Genomic DNA, 21,785 nt, shown 5'->3' with positions numbered 1-21,785 from the left:
TTACCAGCATAACCATAGGCTGGGAAGGTTTGAAATTTTCCAGCCGTGAGTTTATGTCATGGATTTCCCAGTTACCTAGTTGGTATACATGTTCATTATCTCAAGGAGTTTACGTCTGTATTTACAACCTGATCGTTGTCGCTTTCTCCTTTTAGCTAATGCTTCATGCCACTCCTGAGTGAACTGACCTGCCATCTCTTCAGAGTTTGAGGTAACAGAGCACTCTGTCCTCCTCGGCTTGAAACAGGCGACTCTGCCAGATATAAATATATAAAAATAGCTCTTACAGTATTAACTGAGCTCTTCGAATACTTTCTAGTTTTGGTAACATTAGTTTAACAAATGTTTACCTTTGGGTCCAAGTTTTTTTTGATTACTTTAGTCTTGTCGTTTGATAGAATGCAAACGGGTTCTACCTTAGGGTTTGCCAACAGGTCTTATTCTCACTTCGAACGGTTTACACAAGGTTACTCTTCTTAACCATTAGTGGTGTCCCTTTTCGGGCACCACTAATGGTTAAGAAGTTAGCCAGTTCTGATAGACTCCAAAATCTAACTCAAGTGTCAATATGGGCACTGTTTAGGAGCCTAGGCCACGGTCCAATGACGGATTGTGTTTCTAACAGACACCGATATTACTGTACTTATAATACTTTTACAATATTCAGTGGTTAGACACTGGAGTTTAGGTAGTCGTTCTCGCTCACCCCGGCACACTACTGCATAAATCCTTAAACAGACCTGACAACCTACGGCTTGGCAGGAGGTAACGTAGAGAGCTTCGACCGGGGGGATATTTGCTCTATCTTGCAACATGTGTCATGATGAGTCCATGAGGACGGTTCTTCTGCCTCTTGTGGACGGTGCACAGATGCCCCTCTATATGTGCGATTGTAGACGTACCTCAAAGTCACGTTTGAAAGCCCTACAGACATGCAAACTCAGGGGCTGAGAGGGCTGTGAAGCTAATAAATACCCATGACTATTGCAGAGTAATTCGTCCCAGGAACGAATGCGGGTTGTACTCTTTCGCACTTTAGATAAAAGCCAGATGTTAGTGAGTGTTAGTTGGTTTTTTGTCCAATGGTAAAGGGTCTATAGTAACTCGACCCACACAGGAGTACTTTAAATAGCACTCAACCAACAGGAACAATACTTCATTGGACCGTGACTCCTAAGCAGTGCCCAGATTGACATCTGCGTTAGATTTTGGAGTCCATCAGAACCGGCTAATAGTTGCGGTACTGGTCTGTTACAATGGTGATACTTCCTGTTACCTTGGTGCCACTGGCAGTGCTGTTGCCAGGTGGTGCTCCCTCTCCTCTTATTGGTTGTTCTTGGCCCGAATGTGTCTCTCTACAGGAAGTAAACAAAAAGAGGTTCAGCAGCGTCTCACATACTGAGACAAAGCAAACATTGGCAGAGTTGGTAAACTCTTCTGCTTCATTCTGGTGAGGTGGAGGGAAAAAAAACTCTAGAGAAAAGATTCTGCACCGAAACTAATTTGTTACGACTTTAGGTGTAAATGAGTGATATGGCTATAAGGTTGCTGCACTTCCATCCTCTCTAATGGAAAAGCAGGAGGGCAAGACCAACAGTGCGCATAGGTCACTCACTCTCTGAGCCAATATCAGAGATAATAAAAGATAGCATCTTGAGAGAGATTCGAGCTATCGACTCAAACGGGTGAACCCAAGTGCAAGCAGAACCATTGATAAATCCTACTGAGGTGCTAGAGAGCGCACAACAGGTTTCTGTCGTCAGACTCCCTTCAAAAGGTGCTTCACTAAGGGGTTCAAAAAAAACAATCTCTCTCCATACCCTTCATGGAAGGATGAAAGGGCTGCAGCATAAACTTTAACTGTTTATGGGGCCAAATTGTTATCTACCAACATTCGAGGGTAGGTTCACACGAGAGGTTAAGAGATAGCACTGTCCAGTTGTGGCAGTGCATCTCTGTGCCATGGAAGATGCCACGGTTTCAATACGAGCAGCTGGGTCATGGTCAGAAAACCATGACATGCTTGTCTACTGCCACCAAAATATTTGAGGCGAGACCTTTGAGGAATCGGGGAATTACGTAAAGGAGAGCTCTGAGCCAGGGTCCTACATCCACTCCTAGAGTTCTAGAGGAGGGTTCTCCCATGCGTTGTGGAGAAACACACTGTGCATTATCTTTGAATAGATCCACCTCTGCCTCCCCAAACCTGTCCCACAACAAGCTACAAGATTGTGACATTTAGTTCCCACTCGTTGTGGGACAGACCCCCTGCAAGACATTAAGACATTAAGCTGTGCGGTTCTGTACCCCCGGTGTACACTGCTTTGATGGAGAGCAGGTGCTTGTGAGAACACAGATGAGGGCTCCTAGCTATTTCTAGGAGCCGGGCCAAGCAGAAGGTACAATGACGGTTGATGTACGCTACCGCTATCATGTTGTCTGTGCTCACGGTGACATCTGTTTTTAAGTGGAGGAACAAAGTGTTTCAACACTTTAACCACCGTGGACAGCTTGAGACAGTTTAAGTGCAGGGATGGGGGCTTCTTCAACTTCCCACCTACCATTCTGGACTGGAACATTCCACACCATCCAGAGAGGAAGGCGTCTGTGTACATCAGTGTGTGTGTGTCGTAACTCTCCCAAGCAGAGCCCCTGATGACACTCACAGGATTTTTGAGTACGCCAGGTCTAACTGCAGTGAGGAGGGATGTGTAGCATTCGCCTTTTGTGCCAAACTGGGTTGAGACAGAGGCAGCCGAACCACCTCTGGTTCTCCACACAAGGAGTACCAGGGAGACCACCACATATGGCTTGCGGACATGGAAGCTGGTTGTACTGGTATTGTATTCCCGGGAAGTGAACCGCAGGAACGTTCTGCGTTTCGGAATGACAGGAATGTAGAAATAGGCGTCTCCCACATCAATGGAAGTGAACCAACTGGCAGGACGTTCACATTCCAACACAAGCCTGATTGTCAGCATGTAAAAAAAGGCCACTTCATAATGCACCTGTTTTGGAGAGAAAATAGCGAGAACAGAACCCTTCATCCTCTTCTGGAGGGTCGTGGAAGATTGCTTCTTTCTCCAGAAGCTCCCCCAGCTCAATAGCCAGGGCTCCAATTTGGGTCCGAGAGGACATCACCGCCAGGAAATGAATGCGTGTGTGTCATCATCATATATTTCTTTGTTGTTGCAGTTGTTCCGAGTTTGCTGTACATGCATAGTTGTATCTTGCTGCAGTGTATTGTTTATTTCTGAGGAGGTGCACAACCAACACTCTGAATGCATACAAGATACATGCACACTCGAAAACACAGAGTGCTTTTATACTTGTTTTTTTACCTAACTGGGATTTTTGTCCTTCCCACACTGCTTATATGGACTAGTCTGTGATGGTGGTATCTCTGTTAAGACTACAACCAGTTCAAATCTATTGACTGAGAAGGTATGTAAAGCACCCACATGAACCAGCATAAATTAAGTTTCAGGATGACAGGGAACCAGTTAAAATGTTACAGAATCCAACATATTACAAACTGAACTGTAGACGAAGGGCAGTAGTCATTAACTAACCTCAATCTGTGGCCCTCTACAGGACAAGCTGTGGTACTGTAGGAGGCTGCAGCATGTTTAGCTGCTGTGGGAAATAGTTCTCTTTGTTGATTTGTTTTCTCTCCCCCGTCACTGGTTGAGCCTGTCTGGGTGCTTGGTCCCGTCACTGCAGCTGTGCCTTGATTGGACGAAGAAGTAGACATCTCAACATTACCTGGATCCCTGTTCCCTCCCACTGGAGTACCATCTCTGTGATGTCCAGCCTCTCCTCCACCTTCTTGACTTCCTCCAAACCTTCGCCCCATGGTGCGAGTCACTGCTCCGTACTCCCTCCCCTCCTCCACCACCTGCTCCTGCTGCAATGCTGAGTGAATCATATCCAGAGTGACTGCCACTGCTTTCCTGTCATGAGTGACTTTTACCGACTCGGTGGGACCTCCTTGGGCTAAAAGAGGAATGGTGTGACCGCTACCAGTACGACTGACATTGGGAAGGAGGTTTGAAAGTGAGTTGATGTACAACTCTGCCTCAGAGTCCAACTGCTGCTGCAGCTGCGCCTGACGCTCTGCCCGCAACTGTGAGATGGCGAGTCGGAGAACCTCAAAGTCTGTGTCTGAATGGCGCGGCAAAACTTCTTTATAGGAGGCGTCCGGGACGAGCTGGTCAGACCGATGGGGGAGAGTGGGGTGGGCGGAGGCGGACTGCCGGAGAAGATGCTGGGGTGGGTCATGGGAGAAAAGGGGACGAATGTGTTCTGGGAAGATAGAGGGAGAGCGTTCAGAGCCTGACACAGAGTCGCTACGAGTCAGCTGCCTCCCGAGACCTGAGGACAGAAGAGAGCACTGAGCGGAACAACAAGACAGCAGAACACAAAGAGAGATGATACAACGCGAGTAGAGATGGTAGAGAGCTGCAGGAGGATCTAGAATAATGGTTTTTGGCCGTCAGCATCTTGGCTTGTTGCAACCAGAATTGACACGAGAGGGTGGAGCTAAGTGCAACCGAACCCTGAATAAAACATTTTTAGGGCGACCAAAATGTTACAGTCAACACGGACAAGACCATGGTAGTGACCTGTCAATCGATAGGTACCCCTGTCCTAAAGCATACCCTTCTTTATTGTTTATTTGACTCTAGATAAAATACTGAAGAAGACTTCAAACTAGTGCTTGAGAACATAAACTCATGTTTACTGAGGTAATAAATCAAGTGAGTAGTAGTCATCTTCTTAAAGACTTTTATACAATCAGACTTCTTTTTGCAACCAGAGGAGTCGCCCCCTGATGGCCATTAGCCAACATTGGTTTCACTTTTCCGGAGGTTGCCGCCTGCGCAGTTGAGATGCTAAAGTGATGTTTGCATGCTAGACACAAGGTAAAGGTTCACAGTTTGTTGAGCTTAGGACCCAAATTAAAAAGGTCATTTTTTTTTCTTAACATTAGCGATTAACAATTAAGACATTTATTTGCTATTGCATACTTTTAAAAGGCAGACAAGGATTTTAATCAAGAGTTTGAGCAGATTTAACACATTAATGACTGTCAGGTTAAGTTCTTGAAAAGTACTACTTCATATGTGCAAAAGCTTCACACGGAGCTGCACAAAATCTGATGAATGGCATAAAGTGATGTCACTTGAGTCTGTCAGTTGGGGTCGAAGTTTAAATTTGAAATGAGTGGGTGTGGAGTTTGAAAGACGAGAGCTTACCAGACCTCTGTGGTCCGCTCTTCATCTCTGCTTGAGGCTAGCAGCTGGTGGCTACATTAGCCGCTATTAGCATAACACACTTGAATCTCTGACTGAGGTTTGAGTTGTATTATGGGTAATACAGCATGTCTAATTAGATGCACACCACACCTCAAGCTATGTATTTGAACAGGATTTTCTTTATTTTCTAATTGAAATGAAATGTTCTTCACATACTGACCTTTGGGAGCCAGCATGTCATCTATGATTGGCTGCCTGTCCTTGATGTCATGGTAACCGACTAGTCTGGTGAAGTTATGCAGAATTTCGTCAATACTGGCCACGATGATGCCACTTTTGGTGTAGGCGGGGAACATCTCAAAATGATGCTCTGAGTGAGAAAAAAGAAAGACAAAGTAGTAACATCAGTGCTACAGATCAGGAGGTGAATTAAGCCTTCAAACCTCAGGTAACCACACGCACCGGTCAGGAAGACTGTGTGTCGGTACTGTGTGTACTGGGCCTGGAGCTCCATCAGACAGTCCAGGTGAGGTGACTGATGGTTCCTCGTGTCGCAGTGATGATATGGGAGGAACTCAACAATCTGCCGCTTCTGATAGGTCGACAGTAGGTCCAGTAGATTGGCTGCATCGTTCCTGAACCTGACGACCAAACGAACAACACACGTCAAAAGACCTACTTTCCTGTCTGTACTGTCTGCAACCTGTATGATCTGCATTCCACCTGCAGTGGGAAAGAGTATGTTAACTATGCTTCTGTTGGAGAGAAAATGTCATCCGGGCTCGTCGAGGTTGGCGTCTACAGCCAGTTGCATATAGTGTGTGAACCTCCATGGGTTTTATTTCATCCACACTGTCTCCATTACTACAGAGAGAGTCCATGTTTTGGAGATCTCCATCTTTGAACATTAGTTACACATTTTGCTTGAAAAGGAAATCACACCCCTTCTTCTCAGTCATAACACTGCTGGAATCAGTGTGACATTGTGAAAAAATGGCCATAACTCCACTTGGAAGTCATATAAAAACATGAACTTCTTATAACTTCAAATCTTGTTTTCCTCAACATCAAAGTAATCCAATTTAAAGTCGTCAGAGTCCGTGGTTAAAATGCAAACAGGAACTTGCCAGTGGCTGATTCAACTTGACTTTTAACGGTGTAGATGTGACAACATGTAAAGAAATATAAGCTTTAAAAAGAAAACTAACTGACCACATGGCAAAAACACAAATTCATCCGATATGTAAGAAAGAAAAAGTTAAATAGAAGGGATGAAATCCATCAAATGTTGTTGTCAGTACATTTTTATGCCATTATAAAGGTTCCGTCTTAAAACATGTCTGACATGCAAAATGATGAATGTGGCCTAAGTCATTCTAAAAAACATCAATATTATGACCTAGACATGAAGTGAGGACACCATAAGCCTGTAAATCAAAGGAGAGGCTATATTTCTAAAAGGTTAATAGAGTTTAATTCTCTTTCAACTGGGCTGTTAATCCATTCATTAAACATACGGTTTCATCGTGTGTGTTGTGCTGCAGTTTGGAGCATTATATAGTGGAGACACAGCATCGGTACCTGGCTTGCTCTTTTAATTTCGTGTGGGTTTGCCAGTGAACCTTCCACCTCCAGACGCTTGTTAGAGAGCTGTGCTGCTCCAGGACCAGCAGCAGTGAAGCCAGTTGATCTGCATAACAACATCTCATCAATCAACACGTCAGTTAATTAAATACAAACAAGTTCACGATCAGTGATGCATTTGTCTCATCATTCACAAAGACAAATGTTATTTGTATATCCTGTAAATAAAATTCACAATGTGTTGGACAAGTTGGACTTGTGTAAGACTAGATGTTCCATTACAATGACCCAACAATGCATTTTCTTTAATGCTGGTATTGGATCGCTAATCCCTGATTTACCGCGAGTGATGAAGTCTGGATTGAGGACGAACTCGTCCGAAACTATGCAGCCTCCAGAGACAAAAAGCTCGTCGCAGCTGTTGTTTCTGATGTCGTCCAGCGAATTGATTCCCACAAACACCACAGAGGCCTGTCGCTTCAGAGACACCAGACCTGGGATCTGATGTGCACACAAACACATTAACAGCACCTCTTGTTAGTGATCCAACAAATCTGTCAGGCAGAAGAAAAAGCTGCTATGGTTGACGGTGAATTCCTTCCAGTGGCGGGAAACAAAGTGGATATGACTCCTCACTCCACACAGATAGAAATCGAACGGAAACAAAGTCCCAGCTAATATGTAGTGTCCTGACTGCCAGTGGCTGTGACTAATTCTCGAAGATTTAACTTGTATCTTGTGAGACGTGCAGGAGCCAACAGGAGAACTACAGAGCAGCCAGGAGTCGAACATGAAACATAAAGAACTAAGAGAGGGGGCGAACATAAAAGCAGAACTACACAGAGACCAAAATAACTTAACTTATTACTGTATTTCATTGTAGTTACTTAGTTAAAGGAAATGCAGGTAAAACTCGAATCAACACTCAGCGCCCCAGAAGCAGATTTCACGCACTGCTGAATGCTCAAATGTCCACAGTGACAGGAGATGCATGTTTATTCTGAAAGGGATTTTTCACTATTCGATAGCCCTCATTATCTGCCATCATCACTGCAAACAAAGATCTAAACCAGGAGTCTAGAGACTCCTGCACATTTATGAGTCCCAGAGGGGCTCAAGACAATTAGCCAACTGGCCTCCACCCTCCTGTGAGATCTGCTTCTCAAACTACATATCAAAGCAAGCTAACCACAAAGGTTTGTTTGTCGGTTTGTGGAGTGACAGCTACTTCGGATTCACCGCTGGACACAATAACTGTGGTGGGAAATTCTGCAATAAAGAGCTCACAATCAAGGAGTTTTATTATCTGGTTTGCAAACTGGCACAGTTCCGTTTTAATACAGGGAGATAGCTTTGATCCACAGTAACGGATTACAGGGAGTTGTTTTGATCCAAAGCTACGTTTTAATACAGGGAGTTGTTTTTGAACCACAACTCCCTTGTGTAGGGAATTGTCTTTGGTGGTATGACTCAGAAAAACCTCCTGAGCTAAAGCATCCGGTCACTCAAGATAAACCTGTTATTTCTAAAAACATCAGTGATCAGAAAGTACAGTTTTGCTTTTAAACAACACTTTTCTGCTTCTAGAGGGCAAATAAATTGCAGTCTGCCTCTCCTGTCAGAGCAAGGTAAAATGTAACCCTTTGTGGACCTGCGAGTGAAGTCAGTAGTTGTTGAACTGATCATTCAGAGGTACCTTGTGTACGTGTCGAGTTATGTCTTTGTTCTTAATGATGACCAGCAGTCTGCCTGCAGAGTTTTCTTGGTTCAGGAAGTCCGCAGGAGTCTGCTCCGTGTTACCCTGCTTCAACAGGTATTCCTGCAACGTAAGAACACACACAAAAATATAATAATACTACATCAATAAGGGCCGACTGTTGCATCTGGTTGTAGCTGCTGCGGTAAAGGGGCCCATCTCACGTTGCGTAATACCAAAAAACGCTAAAAAAACCATAAAAATAGTAATTTATTTCTAGATCTGGGTGCAAAAAGGATCAAATGAAGGTGCGATACTACTTGGTACTGGGTTATTTTGGTGGATAAATTAACCCCCAACTGGTGTCCGTGTTCATATAAATATAAATATTTGTTTATTGAGGCTATTATAGTAATTACCTTTCTAACTTTTTGATCAGTAAATGTACTTTTCACCAGAAACGTCTAACAAAAATATGAACGTAGGTTTGTATGTATTTAGCATCAGCGCTCATCTATTTAAACACATCTCAACTGTGCTGCCCGTGATGTTACCTTGACGTCTTCATGGACCTGGTCCCCTGCCTCGCTGCTGTGGAGGTAGAACTGCATGGAGTTTCTCTTGATGTCTTTGAAAATCTCCACCAGGTTGTTGAACACCTCTGGCTGCAGCCGGCTGATCAGGGAGCTCAGGGCGGCGGCCGGAGGAGCGGGGCGTTCGTCGGGCACGGGGACGGACTCAGAGGCCGGACTGGAGACCCGCTCGGGGGGGTGGGGGGGTTCTGTCGAGACGCCGCTGAATCCTGGAAATGTCACCTCACAGTTTGTAACCGCAAGGCCACTCCCACCTTCCACACCAGGGGTACAATGCACAGTCCTGGTAGAGCTGCTGTCTTGTGTTGGTCTGTTGTGAGCGACTGTTCTGGTGATCTCTAAAGAGTGACTTTGCTGTGGTTTCATTGAGGACTGTGAGGACTTGTTCGGAGGAGGTATGAGGACGGAAGTGTTGGGAAGTTTGTAGACAGAACCGGACTTACAGGTGGCGACAGATAAAGTGACATGGGAGGTCGGGGGGTTCCTGTTGTTAGCAGCATCAGGATCCTGTTTGGTGATTGCATGTGGCGGCCACACTTCGCCTCCTCTGCAGTGTGCAGGACTTTCAGCAGCTGTCAGTTCACCACAGAGACCGCCATCCTCTCTGCCCGTTGTAGCATTACCCGCTCTGATACTGGACACAAAATCGCTAACGCTGCTTGCCAGCGCGGAATCGACATCGGTGCGGCTGGTGCCGGGCTTGGGGCTCGGACAGCGGTTATCAAACTCTGTTAGCATGCTGTCGATGTGGTCCTGTAGTGAGCAAACGTAGTCCTGGACTGGGGGGCAGGGGTTGTAGAAGGTAACGTACTGTGAAAACTGAGAAATGGGAGTGCGTGGGATTGTGTGTTGAGGTGTGTAGGTTTCTGTGTTTGAGGTTGAGTGTGGGGACTGTGGGAAGCTGTAATGGATGCTCTGCTCCTGCAGGAGGAGCTGTATCTCAGAGGAGAAGTTGCTCAGGTGTTTGTCCACAACGCTGTCGAGGCGAGAGGGAGGTGAGAAGACGGAGGGAGAGAACAAAGAACCACCTACCAGTTCCTTCTCTTCGGCTTTTTGCTCCTTATCACTAGCTACCACATGTATCATTTCCACTTCCTCTCGGTCTTGCCCACTCTGAACTGGCTGAGTTTCTTGTTCCTGCACTAAAATGTCTGCCTGTACCTCCCTCAACTCCCCCGTTTCCCTCTCTGCGTCTTCCTTCTCTCTCTCAGTGGATGGTGGTGGTGAGGGGCTCGTCCTCCTCTTTGGAGCTGGAGGGATAGACGGCTGGATGGATGCAGGAACAAATGGCTCTTCACTCTTCTTTTCTTTCCCCGGAGGTTTCTCTTCTATGTCTTTAGGCAGTCCTGCAGGAGGCAGAATACACAATAGATGCGTAATTAGTAAAGAAACACAAAAACTGGCTCTGGTGCCCCAGAACATCTGAATTGACTGACAAACTTTTTTTTATACATTGCATACATCACATAGGGAAACTTAAGAGCTTAACTTATATAACAAGCTACATTTTTAAGCAAAAAGTGGCTGTAATATTTGCACTCATAACTCCAATCTGCAGTAAAGCAAAATCAAAGAAATTTGAAAAAAGGCCAAAAATCCTCAGCATCAACATTAGCTCTACGTCTACTTTCTCTAAGCCAGGCTTCAGGAAATACTCAAGCAGGAACTTAAATTAGACCCATTTTTAAAATGATCAGTTAATAACTGTGTAATATCCATGACATGGCAGTCAGATGCAACAAGTAGACCCAGAGAGTGAGGTTACCTGCAGACTCCCTGGAGGCTGTGGGGGCTACCTGCTCCTCGTTAGCACCACTGTGGTCCTTGTTAAACGGGCTGAGCTCATTAGGCTCCGAGGACTGGCACCACGGGGGAAGAGGGGGGCGGCCGAGTGGAGTGTCCGGGCATTGGGAAGGAAAAGGGTGAGGGCTGGGCCGTGGAGACGGGCATTGGGAGGGAGAGGGGGGAGGGCTGGGCTCCGGGGACGGGCATTGAGACGGGGAAGGGGGCGGACTGGGCTCTGGAGACGGGCATTGGGAGGGTGACGGGGGAGGGCTGGGGTCGGGCGATGGGCATTGGGAGGGGGAGTGGGGAGGGCTGGGGTCGGGGGACGATAACTTGAGGAGGGAGGGTGGAGGGTTTCGTTCAGGAGACGGGGCGGGGCTCTTCCTCGGAGGTTTGGTTGTTGCGGCGACGCTCGTTAGCGTGGAGAGGTGCTGGAAGCGAGGGTCCTGAGGGAGGTTTCTGTCCCTCTGGGTGTACCTCTGTGAACACACACCTGCAGACAAGAGTTAACTGTCATTTGTCACTCTGGTCACTTCTGTGAATCTGCAATCTGGTCCGGAGGCACCACAAGTAGTAAAGACACACATTTTTCATGTAAAGGATATTTGCTGTGTCGTAAAGAAGCAGCATTGCTTAAACTTTTTCCTTTGATATTATAATGTGTTCGTGTATGGGATGGATATCAGCTGGTGTTAATGTTTGTATATGTGTTAACTTAATCTGTGACAATGGTTTGTTTGCCGATTTCTATTTAAAAAAATACGTAAACACTAATGACAACTATTTGATGTTCATCCTGAGTAGGCAGACAGACAGACAGACCTGTAATGGGGATGAGGACCCACGGGATCTCCCCCTCTTCCTTTTCGTATCCTCCGGCTCTCCTCTCGAGCCCTCCTTCTCCTCCTCCTCCTCCTCTGTGGTGATTCATCTCCCCGCTGTGGGAGCTGGGACTGAATCCCTCCAAACTACTGATGCTGCCCGCTGTCTGCTCCTAGAGACACCAAACCACACACTTTAATAACCTTACCTGCTCCATTTGAAGTATTTATGTTAAGAAATCCTGACCTGCTGTAAAAGGAGGTCTAGAAATGTTAGAGGATTAACTCTTAAGGCTTACGTTCAATTGGAGATTTACACAAAATGCATATTAATGACCAAGTAATGTTTTGTACAATGTCTGACTGTAGCTACATTTACTAGCTCTTGTACTTTTGCAAGATAACAATACAATAATCCTTCTTGGATAAAAATAAATAAAGTGATATCAATAACATTATTAGTTTGGTCGAGACCTAAAAGGACGCATTTGGATTTTTTCAAGTCAATCTTAAAACAATACTCATGCTAAACGTATGTTTAGAGATTATTAGTAATCCTCAGCGCATCTAAACTTCATGTTAGCTTTATTGTTTACACAGAAACAGGAGTGTGCATCTCTTACAGTGTAATCTCACTATGAAAGAATCACTTCACAGCTGGTTCTGGTACATATGAGCATTACATAGGTATTGTACTAAGACAGACTTGACAAAATATATATATGCTTGTAGTGTCAATATCATTAAACATTTAAGAATGACGATCTATCTTTTAATGAGACATTTTGTATTCCTGAACAGGGGGTACAAATGATAAGAGTTACAAATCTCACAGCTTCATAATCTGCCTCTATAGCCCCAATCACCACCAGTCCTGTACACATGTTAGGTCTAAAAAGTTCTGATTATTTGAAAGAACAGCGGGTTGCAGATCCTCCACATGGAGGACGGTGTTGAGGCTTCAAAGCCTCACTGTCAAACCAGAAAAACTAGAATGACAGAGTAAACAACAGTGTGAGGTTTCATGCTTTCACCGCTCTTAGTTCTAGCTGGGTTCCTAATGTACACTATGATCATGTGACTGTGCTGTTTACAGCAGACAAATGAAACGACACTGTCAACCTAAAAAGTTGTCAGTTACCTCCAGCTCGTCCTGCTTCCTCAGGTCAATGTCACAGTTGGTGGGCAGACCCAGCTTGGTGGCCAACCTATCAAACGGAGAGGATTCCCTCTGCCCCTCCTCTCGCACTTCACCAACGCTCCGATTGGTCGTTCCTCTCGCGGCCTGGTTGAGGTCTGTTCGCGGAGAGGGAGACGTTCATTTTCAACGAGCTGTTTTGCATCAAGAGTTTTCAAAATACTGTAACTAGAGATGCAGCGGTTAAAAGGGTTCCATTGTTGTCCCAGTGGCTAAAAGCGGATCCCCTCGGGTGCTGAATGACTTCAGACCAGTGGCATTGACTTCACTGGTCATGAAGTCATTTGAACGTCTGGTCAAAAAGGACTTTGTTGGATAAAAGGCTCTGAAGCTCATGCAGTTTGTATTCAAGGCAGGGATGGGAGAAGAGGAGGCCTCAGTCAGTTCCTGAAGGTCCTAGAAACCATGCCAGACTAATATCATCTGTGTTTAATACTATCCAGTCACTGTCTCTCCTCAGGGCTTCGTCCCGACCCCTTTGATGTTCATACTATATACCAATGACTGTAGAAGCCAGCATGGGGACAGGCACATCCTGAAATTCACTGATGATATAGTCATCATCAGCCTGGTCCAAAAAGATGAATGTGAGCATGGGCTGATGGTGGATCAGTTGTCAACTGGTGTGATAAAGCCTTTCTCCAGTTAAATGCCACAAAGACCAAGGTTATTTATACATATATCAATAATTTACATTCATGGTTTAGGATGATGAATTATGTGTCTTGTGAACCTGCAAATTAAGTGTCCCATCTTGGATAATAAAGTGACAGAAGTGAATTGCAATTTCCTAGTGTCTTGATGTAACCTGACCAACTGGAATAAGACAATGAAAGAATAAAAAGAAAGAAATATGAATTAAAAGTTGAACAGAGGTGGTACAGCCTTTGGGGTCAAGCAGAAAGTCCCTGAATTCGGTCACCTGTTAGCAGACTGAGAAGTTTAGCGGCTAGTTCAGATCCATCTTCCCTCAGATCAACGTCCTTCAAACCCACCGAGCCAATCACAGACGCAAGAAAGCCGGGAGAGGAAGGGACCTGGCTTCCTTCAACTAGGAGCCAAATGAAGAGTAAGAGCATGTCAGTGAGCAACACATCAACCCATTAATTACAAGAACTATAAAATAAGAGAAGCAAATATGTTCAGCCTGAAAGCAAAGGTGTTAGCAAGGCCGATGCGCACATACAGTAGTTATGTAGATGCTACACTGAAGGTCTGCGGCGATCTGCTTGTGCCTTCATGGAAATGAGCAGATAAAAAAAACAAACGTAAGTGTCTTAGACCCTAACCCTCCTCACCGGGAATCCTGCCGTGTCTTCCTGGTTCCTGCGATGCCTTCAGGAACTTCAGCGTCCTCTCTGCCGTCACCTGCTCCAGTTTCCTCTTCCTCCCTGGTACCTTCACCCCTCCTCCTTCCTCTCTCTTCACCTCGTTCTCTGCATTCCTCTTACAGGTCAATATCAGGTTTACCAGCTGCTGTATCTGAGCAACACAAAGGAAAACACATTCGAGTTCACTCTGGCGAAGACAACATGAATGAAATCTACACTACACCATACTGACACCATATCTGTAAAGGAATCTTTGTCCATGCCGTTACGTTTTGGTGGTCATGTCAGTTTTTACCCTTTCATGTTTGGTCTGTTCGTCTCTCGTGTTGCTGGTCGCCTCCTTCCCCGTCGCCTCCTTCCCCGCTGCCTCCCTCTGGCTCTTCTTGAGCTTCACCTCCAGCGGCTCCTCTGGGCTGCAGTGCGCCTCCACCATCTGCCTGGCCCGGGCCACCGACAGCAGGTAGAGGGCCGGGCTGTACAGGTAGGAGCGCAGATAGCCGTCCATGTTCACCCGGTGGTGTTTGGGAGTAGGGAACAGCTTTCCTTGCTCATCTAGTTCGGAGTCGTACTCGCCCATGGGGTACTGTCGCACCTGGAGAGGAGAGACCGGAAATATGTTCTTTAATCTGTTATGAGGAACGATTCAAGGAATAAACCAATGGACCAAATACCTGCCAAAACTGTGTGGACACCCCTACAATTGAAATCAATTGAAGAACCCAACCGGTCGTACCTTGCCATCGTTCATGCCGATGAGGTATTCCCGTGCCTGGCGCTCCACACCGGCAGACAGCTCAGGGTGAGGGTTGGCGCGGGCCTTGACCAGAGCGTGATGCAGCGCTGGAATAAACTGGCTCAGCCGCGGCATCACTTTAACACCAGACACCACCGACTCGGAGGCGTTATGGGTCGAGGAGGCACACCTTAATGCTGCATTAAGAGAACATTAATATTTACATCAACGCTTGAGTTTGTTCTCGAGCAATATAATATTATAAAATTAATAATTTGAATTCATGGTTTAGAATGATGAATGACCAAAAAAAACAAAACTTAACTGCCATTGCTTCCCTGATCTCCCTTCTTTCATAGTAAACGCACAAGTTCTCTTCTGACAACGGAAAAATATCAACCCGGCAGCATGCGCTCATGAAAGTGAGTTTCGTTCTCATAAACCTCCTCAGCAACCTCGAGCAAAACACTGTCCGCTGTTAAGTTTTTCTAAAATACGAGAAAAACGAGTTTATCGCAGCATCTGAACTGGAGGCACGCGGCCGGGTGGGAGAAGTTTGAGGCGCTGAGAGTTGCACAAAGACAGCAGAAGCCCTAAAACACCTGCCCAACGTGAGCAGAATCATCGTCTCATAGCATCCCATATAAGGAGGCAGATGTAAATGAAGACCTGCATGCTGGTTCCCGTTGTGTAAGAACGTGTGTGTGTGTGTGTGTGTGTGTGTGTGTGTGTGTGTGTGTGTGTGTGTGTGTGTGTGTGTGTGTGTGTGTGTCAATGAAGACAGTATTGCAAAATCCATGTCGCAGCAGAACGTGACACCGGTGTCGGTGACGAACCCGTCCCGAGCCTATTCCTTTGGTCTGTTGCTCGTAGCGACAGACCAACAGAGAATCCTCTCCCAACTCTGCAGCTCTGCTGTGCTCTTTGAAGCCTTTAAGCCTCTTTTAGCTCATTCTTTTTTTCAATTTCAAAATATGTTTTGACCAATAGAGATAATAGAGATGTAGCTGATCCTAAAGAGCTGTACTGGGGCCTATTTTAATGGATCCGTATCAGCTAAAATAAAGCTGATCAACACCTTGAATGTATTGGATAATACAGGATTTGGAAAACATTGTAAACTGATCACCCACACACCCAGAAGTCCCTCTGTTACTCACTGGATTTGGCCAGATCTCTGGACTCTGGGAAGACGAACAAAGCCTGAAGACACCTCTTCCAGCTCTCTCCTCTCTCTGAAAACACACACACATCTTTGTTATTCTTGGAGGTATGCTGTAGTACGTTCTTCTACGCTTCATACCTACATCTACAAAACTTGCATTGGCAAGTTGTCACGGTAGATGTGGGAACATTTACTCTATAAAAGGCATCGGAGGTTAATCAGCCTCTCTGTTCTGCCTTATTTTTCAATAATAGTATCCTCGATCTATTTAACCAGTACGCCCCATCTGCCCCGTGTCATACCAGAGGGTGTGGCCATCTGAACACTGGATAACAGGAGGAGAAAGCCCCTGTCTGAGAGTGGAGTCATCAGAACCTGAAGAGAGAAGAGACGACTGTCATTCAACAAACACGCTCTCATCTCCCATCTTTCTATTTGGCTTCTCCTGTGTTGTTCCCTTTTCTTCTTCCTACATTTTAAAGTCCTCCTGCTGCTTAAGTTGGGGAATAATCACACGTGGAAGATATTTACAAATGTCAATATCTTTGACACTGAAGACTATATTTTTCATAAAAAACTATTTAAAACAAGCACAAACAGATAAAGGTTTGTCCCTAGTAGAAAGGCCAGATAAAAGACACTGAGGGGAATAAAAATGAAATGTAAGCCAAACCCACCACTCTCTTCATCTCCAGTTCCTGCAGCAGTCTCGTCACGCTGGTCGCAGAACGACTTCTGTCAGTCACCTCCAGGAGGCTGCAACAATGGCCGCTCTTCACGACTACACACACAACAAAACACACAATACAACGGTGATCATACGATACAAACGGCAAAGCAACGTATATTCTGCTTTCTGATGCTGATTTAAATCTGAAAGAAATTGCATGTCAACACGAAATAACGGTTTGTAACTCAGTCCGAACGAATGCACTTTCAAAAGGCCCATGAGATGTGTAATGCACCGTCACTCTGAGGGTAACTGTGGCTTCACCTTCGTGGCTGCTGCTGTAGAGGTTGTAGCTGAGCAGGTCGGAGGGCAGGAGCTTGGTCACCTGGTTGAGCCTCATCAACGAACCGATTTCTAACTTCTCAGGTCTGAAGGAGACATAGATACATACAGAGCCAATCGCTGTAAAATGGGAGGATACACTTGTTTTAACGTAATGTCACAAAAAATGCATTTTCCCTAACGTGTTCTGGTTGCGAGGTCCGTTTTATGAACCGTGTCAGCAATTCTGGTGGAAGTTGAGACCGAAGTCTGTGGTCTGGTGGACAAACCTATACAGCCGTCCACGTAAAGCACCCGACTGATCTGATGCTCTGTGTCGCCTCACGTCTTCAGGAAAAGTTGCACTCGAACAAACTGCAAAGCCACTTTCAGAAATATCAAGTCAAGTTTGCTGCTAACGGTGCCAACACAGACCTTCACCAAGGTTTTCTATCTAAAATCTAAGACGAGCCTCAACTACAAACAATGATCTGGTCTTATCAACACTTCCTGCAGCTGCTTCACAATGAAAGAAGGCCGAGAGTGTAATTCAGTAGGTATTTCCTGAGCTCAACGAGGCAGAATTAGGTTTGTTGAAGGTGGATTTCTTCACTTTAGTTTGAAGAAACGACTTGCTCGTTGTCCCAAGTGAGGCAATAAACACCTCACCCCTACCGCTGTACCAGACACAGAAGAGTTTGATTTGATCCTGTCGAACAAACACTGTTTTCATTGTATTAGAAAGTAAAACAGAGAGAGGTCAGTCCAGTACTCACAGTCTGTGGGGCAGGAGGGGAGGAGAGAAGGAGCGAAGCAATATCTGGAAGAGAACCCGGTCGCCTTTCACCAAATCTCCGGTCCACACTGTGAACTGAGCACGCTCTGAAAGAGAGAGAACACAGCTCAGCAGCGTTAGTGTCAGTGTTCAGGACACTTATCATGTCCTATATTTGAGCTGTAAGTATGTAGTGTGATTAAAGGACCAACAGGGACTCACCGTGACTCCCCTCCGCTGACTGACTGTTCAACCTGTCCATCAAACACAGCACACACAGAACATGTCAACTCAGCTATTCATGCTGGGACCAGGACGGATTTGAAGGACCATGTTTAAAGTCCAACAAATTCTGTTTTATAATTAATAATGATCAAATCAATGAAGAAATGTATTGCTATTAAGCAAGCATAACGACATTGCAGTTGCGTTAACCTCATTTGGTGCATTATATTAAAAGACGTTGCACATATTTACGAGGAATAAACGATGAGTAATAAATATCTGCCATAAAAAGTGAATCTACGCATATAAAGTATTATACAATAACACAACATTCATTGGAATGACACTTTAACCAGACGTCCGTACCTGATGGGGGCCAGAGGCTTGCTGGGAAGTGAAGAGTCTTTTCCTTTGAACTGGAATGAGATGACTGCGTACGGACAGACCTGACGAGGCCGCTGCCGCAGCTCGTCGAATGAATACTCGTAGAAGTATTGCTGAAATAAACAACAGAGCAACGGGCGTTCAATGCCACTTCTTTGAAAAGGAAAACTCAACTTTAAAATCATAGAAATATTTCAACAAAACAATATTTTTTTGTCATTTTATTTTTCGCTTGGGAATTAAAAGCCCTCACGCAAGTCACCTGACTACCTGGACGTGTCATGTGACTTGTGTTGCTAATCTGATGCAAACACATTCTGAGATTTATGTTTACCATTTTCACTGTCCATCAGATGATTAAATCTGATGAACCACTTCATCAAATCCCTTCTGTCTAACTGTAATAATGTGCAGGGATGACTCGTCTACTTCTGTGGATTTAGTATTGTAGCTTCTGGAAGCAAAGATGTTTTCCTGTGTGTGTGTGTGTGAGCGTGTTTTACCTGTCTTGTGGGGACAAAGGTCAGAGTACACAGTGACATTGAGGAGACTCAACTTTCTTTTGGGGACAATTGCTCACCCCCAGAATGTAAATCATTACATTGACTTGGTTTAAGGTTAAACTAAGGTTTAGGTTAGGATTAAACTTTGTTTATACTTGTATCTATGGAGGCGTTTAAACTCAATGCTCTGCATTGTTCTCTGAAACCCCAGAGGGCGTACAAACAAAATGTACTGTGAACAATCAATACTGTAAACTCATATCTCATATTCATTGACTACTTTATTTCCTTTGTACAAACCCTGTAAAGAGAGAAGTCAAGTATTAAATGAATCATAAGGAAACAAAAGGTTGAATATCCAGTTAAATATTTGATTTGGCTGCAAAATATTTACTCAAATGAAGATTCTAAAGACCTGTTTCTAAAACATTTAAATGTGAATTAGCCTTCTTTGAATAATCCCTAGACATGTAAATAGTTCTTTTATCAGTCAACAATTTGTGACAGTCACGTGATCGCGCTCACCAAGGTACACGACCAAACGCCGGCTTCACTACCGCGAGTAAAAACCTACGAGTTAGGCTGGTAGCAGTTAGTTAAGACACATCTCCAGAGAAGTCAATGCAATGTGTGTGCGTGTGTATGTGTGTGTGTGTGGGTGGGTGTGTCCTTACCTGTGTGAGCTCAAAGGCGCGGTAGGAGGTGAGCGATGTGACCTTGCTGGCGTTCTTGGAGGTGTGGCTGTCGAAGCGGGGCGTTGGATCCAGAAGGTTCTTCATGTTTTCATAGATGCTCTTCACTTTCCCCTGAAATAAAAAATAAAGATGTATAAACTTTTACGTCATATCGAGTACAGAACGAAGGATTTGAGAGAGCACTTAAAAACCAGGATTAGTGTCTGTGTTCAAAATCAATTATCATTCACTATAAACAGTTCAAATGTCTAGATAACCATCATACATAGTGGAATTTAGCTTAATCCCATTATCCCCTAATACAATAGATGGTCACATGCTACAATCATGCACTCTGTTAAAAAATGTTAACATCACTGACTGCCAAATGAAAGAATGTCCTTTTAATTCTCTACAAAGACGTAGTGACGAGTGAAGATGAGCGTTTTGGTGACCTTGCCGGTGCTTTTTGTCTCAACAACACTGTCAGCAGAGAGCTTCTTTCTATTTGTTTATATTTTTCAGTAAGGTCAGTGTCACGGAACGTGCTTTGTTGTGACGAGTTTAAATTTTCAGCGCTAACCAAACCTTCCCTTTAGTCAGTGACTCTGAGAAGGGGTGAGGCAGGGGAGAGATATTTGGGATTGCCAAGCCAGCGTCTCTTTAGATGTTTTTTTCCCCCCTTTGCTCCACCCCCCATGCGTCGGCTTGAACTCCATTTCTGTCTCATGGGGATTCATTAACGGTTCAAACCTGTTTTTGTTTTTTTTGGCTGTCAGCATTTGTGGTCTGTGTTCATGTTCGCCTTCGGCCGCCCGGCAGATGTTTGAGGTGGAAGTTGGCTGAACTGAATCCATACATTTTTTCCAACGTAACAAAGCAGGGCGCAGGAACTCTAGTTACGTCACATGTTTCCTGCCTCCGACAGCTGAACATGTGACCGGCCGGCTAATTTACCTTCATCACTTTGAAGATGATGATCTCCCCCGTGACTCCAGGAGTTATGGCGTTGATCTGAATCAGGTCCGAGTACCTGGACAGGTACACTCCTAGAGACACACACACAGACACACAAAGAAGAGAAAAATAAAGATCACACAGAAGTCAAATTCAACAAAAAAGGTGGCGTCGACAACTTGGACTTTGAATTGCACATTCAGCACTCTGCCTGAAAAAAAGCTCACAATGAGCAATAAACAGATGGAAAAGGTAAAAATATATGAATATAGTGTTTTATTGTTCGTGTGCATCAGCTTGGATCTGTTCACTCCTACCTTTAATGGGGTTTCCCAGCACTGTGACCCGGCTCTGACCCACAAGCAGCCCCTTCTCACAGAGCAAGGGCAGCTACAACAGACAATTCAGGGAGAAATTAGACTTTAAATTGGGTAAAATATCATTCTTTAAGGATGAGGCTCATTGACAGTTGTTAGCCAATTCTGGTCCCAGTCTTAACCATTCGTTACAATCTAGTTTCTTTTTCGAGAGAACATCCAGTCATTCTGTCCGTGATGTTGTTTACTCCACGGCCCCAAAGTACGAGGCAAAGTCCCGTCATTAAGACATAAACGCTCTGCAGTTTGGTTTATTTTTCAAATAAAGGTAATAAACGAACAAAAGTACTGCACGGTTACTGCTTGGATGTGCTCGTCCAACTAAGACTTCTTCTTCTTCTAGTCCTTTTATACACCAGCAAATAACAACACTGCTAATTAACAGCTTGATTCACATTAATCTCACCTTAACAGTATCAGTCAACAGGAAACAGTAGCTCTCCTCCAGCTCTTTGTCTGTCCTCCCATCTGCCTTCATCTCCTTCCTCTTCTCCACAAACTGACACAAACAAATATGAAACATTTTTGTAACTTTTCTTTCATGGCAAATAGAAATTCAACTGTGCGTTCACAATGAAACTTTGACTATTCTACATTTTTACCAAAACTGCACGACTGCAAGACTTGATTTTCCGTGTGCTGCTCATTGTTTACAGAGCGATTAGATGTGAGACCGGTGCTGGAGTTGAGAGACGACGCGTACGACCGGATTGTTTCACAAGGAGACATCTTACA

The 21,785-nt window shown here is 44.8% G+C and overlaps 1 protein-coding gene across 11 annotated transcripts in view; it reads right to left on the bottom strand.

Annotated features, from left to right (window-relative positions):
- The window catches only part of tasora (transcription activation suppressor a), a 35,067-nt gene that overhangs the window by 5,339 nt on the left and 7,943 nt on the right, over positions 1-21,785 (bottom strand). For 8 of the 11 annotated variants that reach the window (XR_012955726.1, XR_012955721.1, XR_012955725.1 and 5 more), the window contains exons 3-28: positions 21,457-21,549; positions 20,991-21,063; positions 20,674-20,765; positions 19,717-19,848; positions 18,522-18,652; positions 18,153-18,184; positions 17,932-18,037; positions 17,159-17,262; positions 16,842-16,945; positions 16,467-16,539; positions 16,160-16,234; positions 15,000-15,196; positions 14,562-14,858; positions 14,234-14,417; positions 13,858-13,986; positions 12,879-13,033; positions 11,739-11,910; positions 10,897-11,409; positions 9,093-10,477; positions 8,539-8,661; positions 7,184-7,343; positions 6,840-6,948; positions 5,721-5,899; positions 5,479-5,628; positions 3,573-4,374; positions 1,277-1,355 (exon numbers count right to left, since the gene is read on the bottom strand). Coding sequence is in view for 5 of the 11 variants with exons in the window: in XM_076095570.1 (XP_075951685.1) it covers positions 1,277-1,355; positions 3,573-4,374; positions 5,479-5,628; positions 5,721-5,899; positions 6,840-6,948; positions 7,184-7,343; positions 8,539-8,661; positions 9,093-10,477; positions 10,897-11,409; positions 11,739-11,910; positions 12,879-13,033; positions 13,858-13,986; positions 14,234-14,417; positions 14,562-14,858; positions 15,000-15,196; positions 16,160-16,234; positions 16,467-16,539; positions 16,842-16,945; positions 17,159-17,262; positions 17,932-18,037; positions 18,153-18,184; positions 18,522-18,652; positions 19,717-19,848; positions 20,674-20,765; positions 20,991-21,063; positions 21,457-21,549 (5,649 nt within the window). In the remaining 6 variants the exon portion in view is untranslated. Of the gene's footprint in view, positions 1-1,276; positions 1,356-3,572; positions 4,375-5,478; positions 5,629-5,720; positions 5,900-6,839; positions 6,949-7,183; positions 7,344-8,538; positions 8,662-9,092; positions 10,478-10,896; positions 11,410-11,738; positions 11,911-12,878; positions 13,034-13,857; positions 13,987-14,233; positions 14,418-14,561; positions 14,859-14,999; positions 15,197-16,159; positions 16,235-16,466; positions 16,540-16,841; positions 16,946-17,158; positions 17,263-17,358; positions 17,888-17,931; positions 18,038-18,152; positions 18,185-18,521; positions 18,653-19,716; positions 19,849-20,673; positions 20,766-20,990; positions 21,064-21,456; positions 21,550-21,785 lie in introns of those variants that run through there. The other 3 variants (XM_076095569.1, XM_076095571.1, XM_076095572.1) reach the window with 3 other exon arrangements.

Source organism: Anarhichas minor, unplaced genomic scaffold, assembly GCF_050575085.1.
Source record: "Anarhichas minor isolate MPS153535 unplaced genomic scaffold, ASM5057508v1 ptg000021l, whole genome shotgun sequence".
In the NCBI taxonomy this organism is placed as follows: Eukaryota; Metazoa; Chordata; class Actinopteri; order Perciformes; family Anarhichadidae; genus Anarhichas; species Anarhichas minor.
Note: the sequence above shows the minus strand (reverse complement) of the source record. Positions and strands in the feature narration are given on the sequence as shown.